The sequence below is a fragment of the Scatophagus argus genome, chromosome 19, assembly GCF_020382885.2.
Source record: "Scatophagus argus isolate fScaArg1 chromosome 19, fScaArg1.pri, whole genome shotgun sequence".
Lineage (NCBI taxonomy): Eukaryota > Metazoa > Chordata > Actinopteri > Scatophagidae > Scatophagus > Scatophagus argus.
In genome coordinates this window covers 5,134,673-5,140,672 of record NC_058511.1, presented here as the reverse complement: position 1 = coordinate 5,140,672, position 6,000 = coordinate 5,134,673, and the positions used below count along the sequence as shown (strand labels likewise).

Here is a 6,000-nt window from a genome sequence, read left to right as displayed (position 1 = left end):
AACACAGGCCAAGGTGGTTTCTGGCTCTGGCTGTGAGAGCAGTTAAAGTGCAATCAGGTGAATCAGCACGGTAGGGGAACAATAAGAGCCGGAGGCAGACACAGTTCAAATCCCAGACCTCTACACTCTCCTCACTCCGCTTACACTGTTAGATCCAATCAGACAGGCAGCTCTGCCGGACAAAGTAAATCCACTTCACTGAGTGCCAGTTAAAGGGGGAAGTTGTTGTTATTAGTGTATGAGAGGCACAGAGAGGAAAACAGCAAGACAAACCACGTCGGCTGCTGTTCAGAGGAAGCAAAAGTGAAAAGGCAGCACAGTACACAAACACAAACAAGTCGACAGCACCACAAATCGATACGGCATTTATTTATTTCAGAAACTTTAATACTGTGATCACTGCAAATGTCTTTTTCATACCTTTACATTTTACAGAGACAATGGATCTGGGATGTAAACAGTATCTTTAATTCTGCAAAACTTAAAGTGTTCGTGACATTGTGAGCTTTACCTCCGGTCAGAACTGATCACTTAGCGGTTTAGTTTGTTCTTCCAGCACAGCTGCGTCAGCCGTGACTCTGAGCTTCGCGAAACCTTCCTCGCCTGCTGCAATCGCTAACTTCGCAAGTCGTGCTTGACTGAAAAGCAGCATGCTTACAGCGCAAACAACATCCAGCCTGCTCCTTTGTCTGATCAGCGACGCTCAAGGAAAAGAAGCGTTTCCTCTCTTTCTCTGAAGTGAATGAAGTCGAGCACCTCCCTCTGTTCATCAAAAACTGCACTGGCAGGAAAACTACGCAGCAACATCTAGACAAGACTGCACAGGAATGGATCCCTTCACCCATCTGATCCAAAGCCTGTAAACACAATCCTTTTTCTTTTAAATATAAAACACTGTGCAAAGGTTCTTAAAAATAAAAAGATATTACAAAATGGAACATCTGAACATTCACATTTCCCATAACCTTCTGAAAAGCACCAAAACAAAGCCGAGGAAAGAAAGAAAGAAAGAAAGAAGCTTTCACACTGAAGTAACTGGACTGCTGTGTGTGTGTGTGTGTGTGTGTGTTTATGTCTTTGTGTAAGGTTGTATCTAACATCTTGACGCACACTTTTAAAGATGAGAGCAAAACATCTGCACTGCACAGTTTGTCATTTGGCCATACTTAATTTGAAATACAACCCCCCCCCCAAAAAAAACTAGAACACTTTCATTCTTATTCTAAGGATTTCACTTTGCTGGATGACTGATTTTCACAAGTGGCCGACTTGTTGAAACTGTTCAAACGAACAAATCGCTGCTGACTGTTCACTGGTGTTGGCATCGTCCATACAGACTGACAAGAGATTCTTAAAACAGAACCGAGACTTTCGTTTTTTGTTTTTGTTAAGAGTTCACTCGTCTCCCTGCAAAGCCGCAGAGCTGAATGTCACTTGTAGTTAACATCACATTTATTTGGGCCCGTTTAGATTTCCTTTACATTCAGACCGGGTGCCGTTCTGTGCTTATACACTGCAGGGTTTTAACTGCATCATTTTAAGATGCAAATTTACTATAAGAGGTTCAAAAACTGGCACGTGTTTTTTTTCTCTCTGATAGCAAAGGAGAAGGAATTAAGGCTTACACCACATTTGTGAGCCAGTTTTACTGTAAACGCTCAAAGATAGGAACAGCTTTGTGACTCCTGCTTGTGAGTTGGGGAAACTTTTCTTCCAATACGCTCTTATTACAGGGGCCAGCTGCACAGAAAGATATACTGCATGATACTGAAGACGAAAGGCACACACACGGACACATTTCCACACACTACACACACACACACACACACGTCCCTGTATCTGAGGACCGGCTAGCCTGATTGTGTTTAGTTAAAATATTCTTATGAACAAGAGAAAGGCTGAAGCCGTACAAACATTTATGAGGCACACTCCACAACTGTGAGTATGAAGCTGATTAAAACTCATAAGTGTGTAATGTGAGTGTGTGTGTGTGTGAGAGAGAGAGAGAGGGGGGTGGGGGGGTGGGGGTGGTGGATGAAGAAGAAGAGCCTTTCCCTTTCATCTGTTCCCCAGGTGCTGTTTTCAAAGGCACATCCCTGCTCTGCCTGGGGGTAAATGACCAAAATAAGTGACTGTAGGCACAGCTGGATAGACTGATGCACATTCACACAATGACAACACACACTGCCACTGTAGCTCCCTCTTATCATGGCTATTTCTATTTTCTCAAAAGGTCTTCATGTTCCCAACAAACACTGAACCTGAGGAAAACCGATGATGTTCAAAATTATCACTTGTGCGCCCACATACGTTCAAGTACACCTACACCTAAGGTTTACTCCCTCTATCCAAAAAAAATAAAAAGGAAAGAAAAAGAATCAACCTTTGATTGTCTCTCAAAGCTGGCTTCTGATTTTTTTCTTCCTCTTCTCTGTTTGTGAGGCCGACCGGTCGATGTCTGACTGATTGCTGAAGAGGTGTTGGAAAAATACAGAGTGACTGGCAGCACATTTAATTATCATGACATTTCCACTGGTCATCACTAGAGGGCACTGTAAGCAACACGACAGCAGGCTCGGGCACCACAAAATACAACATAATACAGAATAAAAAGCATATAGTCAGGCTTTAGCCAGAATTAAGAAAGAAAGCCATTTAAATAATATAACTAGTGACCTTTTCTTTTACCTTTATACCTTGAGGAACTAAACACTGATGTCAGTTGTACTGTACGAATAGAACAACTTATTTATTGGATTTATAATACAAGGAAATAAATTAACCTGCGAAAAAAAAATGTCCCCTTTCACTTTTCACTCCCGAAAATGTCTCTCTCATTTATTTTCAGCTGGCTTTCTGTATTCCAGACAGTGGGATGGTGAGTCAAGTCCTCTCCTTCCTTTTCCCCAAAAGCATGATGTTCACTGCTTTATGGAAGTGGGTGGACGGAGGCTCTTTGTGCAGCACAGACTGGTGTCCTCTGAGTCTAACTTTTAAAATGTATTTGTCCTCCACACTGAACTACTTCCCAGAGCAGACTCTCCCTTTTCTGAGAGAGAGAGGGAGAGACATGAGTCCTGACTTCCTCCTATTGCTTTTAAGACACATACAATTGGAATGGACCAAAGCACTCTGGATTATCAGTCATGTTTAATGGCACCACTTGTCGATGGCTTATAAATATACTCCTCGGTCGGCTGTTGGTTAGTGCAGACAGGATGCTGTAATCCAGATCTCGGCAACACAGAGGAGAGGAAACGGAAAAGAAAACACACGCTGTACAAATCCAGTTTTTCCTCGAGCAGAGGTGGATCGACCTGCTTCCATATCAGCGACTGACCCTACGGTGCTCAGAAGCTTTGAAGAGAGGAAACGATAAACTTCTCTCTCCACTTATTTGTGAAGAAAATGAAAACCTCTCCTGGTGGCTTCAAATTCATTGTGTGTTTGTGGGCAGGCAGATTCATTACAGAGACTTCCTCCTTTATGTCACATGGATGTCACTGCTGAGTCGGGTTTGACTTGGCACAAAAGACTCAGGTCACCTTTAAGAGAAGCTGGGCACAATTTAAAAAAAAAAGGTGCCCAACGATGAACAAAGAGGAAACAATAAATGGCCAGAGTGTGGCCAAAGAGGACACATGTCCACTGAGAAAACCTGGCAAGAGGGTGGGTTTGGTGATTCTATATGACCACATCAGAATGAGGCAAAAATGGCTTCTTCAGAAAGAGGAGGGAGGGGAAGTTCTTCCTCTTTGATGGCAATTTTGTGAAAAAGATTGTGGCCCAGCAAGAAGAGAGAATCAATTCAGCGACGCTCTCATGATCCCATTGGAAAGAAGAAGTCAGTCCTTCATAATCTGATAAACGACCGCCATTTTTCTGGAGTCTCATCCTGAGAGGTTCAACAGAGTGTCTGTGGAGACTGGCTGACAGTATTATCCACTGATGTTTGAAGCCGACGGAAGATAGTTGAACGGTTTGGCTGACTGACTCCGTCAACAAGTCTCCACTTTTCTTGTGCACAGTTTCTGGTCAGCGTCGATCCTCCTCTGCCTCTAAATCCAGACTGTGTGTGCTTGTGTGTGCATTTGTGTGCGTGCGTGTGTGCGTGTGTGTTTGTCTGTGTGTGTGTGTGCGTATGTGTGTGTTAAAATGAGCAGGTCAGGATCAGTTCATGTCGATGGTGTTGAAGACCCACTCTGTGAACTTCTTGAGCTTGGCAGCAGAGGTCTGGGACTCCTCTTGCAGTCTCTGGTTGTCCTCCCAGAGCCTCTTGATCTGAGCCTGAAGTCTCACCTTCTCGTCACGCTCCTGTGAAAACGGAGACAGTTAAAAATCTGTAAGTTACATCAGTTATTGAGGAGTTCAGATTGGGGAAGAGAACTACATAATCAAACTGACCTGCTGCTACTTTAAAAACAAGAAGCACAGACAGCACTTGCTACACAGACAGCAGAGAACTTATTTAGAATCACGTAAGAAACAGGTATGTCTCAAGGTCTGGAGCTACCAGCTCAAATCAGTTTAAACATTTAAACGTGACGGCGGGCTACACCAGCAGCGTCTCTGCGCCATCACCAAAACTGGTTGTATTAAAAACATTCGCTGGAGCTGATTTTATGAGAGCTATTTGGCGTGAGTGTGGATCCGTCTCGTCGGGATCAGCAGAGACCGATGGTATACCGGTGTGAGGAGCGGTACGTTTAAGGATTTAAGGATTAAAGGAAAGGAAAAGTAAAATTCACTTTTTACCCGTGCTGACTGACGGAGGCTCAGCAGGTAGACATGCTGCCCTCCCAGAAACATCTTTAAATGCACAGCAGGGTCCAGATTCAGGATGCTATTTTTAGTTGACGATCCCTTCAATTGCTGATATATATGACCCGATTGTCAATCAGCACCTTTCTTAATGACCTTCTTCACAGCCACAATCTTTTGTTTTTTTTTGTCTCTCTCTCTCTCTCTCACACACACACACACACACACACACACACGTCTCAAACAAGAAGGGCGTTCCTGAAAGTCGTTTCTGAGCCTTCTGCCTGGGAACACGGCAGATAGAGTTTGAGTGATCGCAGTGAAATCTGAGTCAGCTGTGAACAACAGCAAGCAGCAGAGCGGAACAAAAACAACAGCGGCAACACTCAACTGCTGACTGTGTGTTTTCTGCTGAAGACAAAATATTTATTTGCAACCGTTCGCTGTTCCGCTGTGCAAAGCCTTTCAGTTTTCAGCACAGCACAGAGCATCAGACCACAAAAAAAAAAAAAAAATCAAATGAAATGTTGTGGGCACATAGAGTGTATGTACTGTATATATGTACACATGTGTGGATGCGTTTGTGTTCTCTCTCCCACCTTCTTCAGGTCCTCCTGGAGCATCTTCACCATGGCCTCCAGCTTTGTCACCTTCCTCTCCAGCCCTATGTGACCCTCACTGTGGAAAAGGAAAAAACACACATCCTTTACAGTGGAAGATAACATTCAGACTGGCTGCAGAACCATGAGAGAACACAGTTTACATGTCGTCAACCACGCTTTCCACTGGCTGCCGTTCGTATATTCTGCACTCCATTCATTCACTCTACCTGTTTATTAATTAATATCCATCTTGTACGTATTTTGTACAAACTCCAAAAATGAACAAGCTACAGTCCCTGAGCTCTCTTGCGTTTCTTGCATACTTCTTTGCGTGCAAGTGTTTCAGCTCTGGCTTGTGTATATCTCATTCCCTGTCAGATATTAACAAGTGCTTTGTGAAACAAACCGGTAAAGACTGTGTGAGTGCGATGTTACCTAGATGAGGGCCGTGACAGTGGAACCGGCTGCAGCTCTATGTGGGGCTGCTGGGGACTTGAGGCTCCACTGCTTCTGTGATTTGAATCCCCAAACACATAACTTCTCTGGACTGGAAGAAGAGAGAAATGGACAAGAAGTATAAACAAGTCTAAGTTCTAAATACACAAAATCACAAGATTGATATTAGTCTTTATGCTAA

The 6,000-nt window shown here is 43.6% G+C and overlaps 1 protein-coding gene across 7 annotated transcripts in view; it reads right to left on the bottom strand.

Annotated features, from left to right (window-relative positions):
- Positions 1–338: 338 nt before the first annotated feature.
- sipa1l1 (signal-induced proliferation-associated 1 like 1) overlaps positions 339–6,000 on the bottom strand; it is a 66,692-nt gene continuing 61,030 nt past the window's right edge. For all 7 annotated transcript variants that reach the window (XM_046372355.1, XM_046372352.1, XM_046372351.1 and 4 more), the window contains 3 exons: positions 5,799–5,910; positions 5,361–5,439; positions 339–4,314 (listed from right to left, as the gene is read on the bottom strand). In XM_046372355.1, coding sequence (XP_046228311.1) covers positions 4,171–4,314; positions 5,361–5,439; positions 5,799–5,910 — 335 coding nt within the window. In that variant the 3' untranslated portion in view covers positions 339–4,170. The remainder of the gene's footprint in view (positions 4,315–5,360; positions 5,440–5,798; positions 5,911–6,000) is intronic.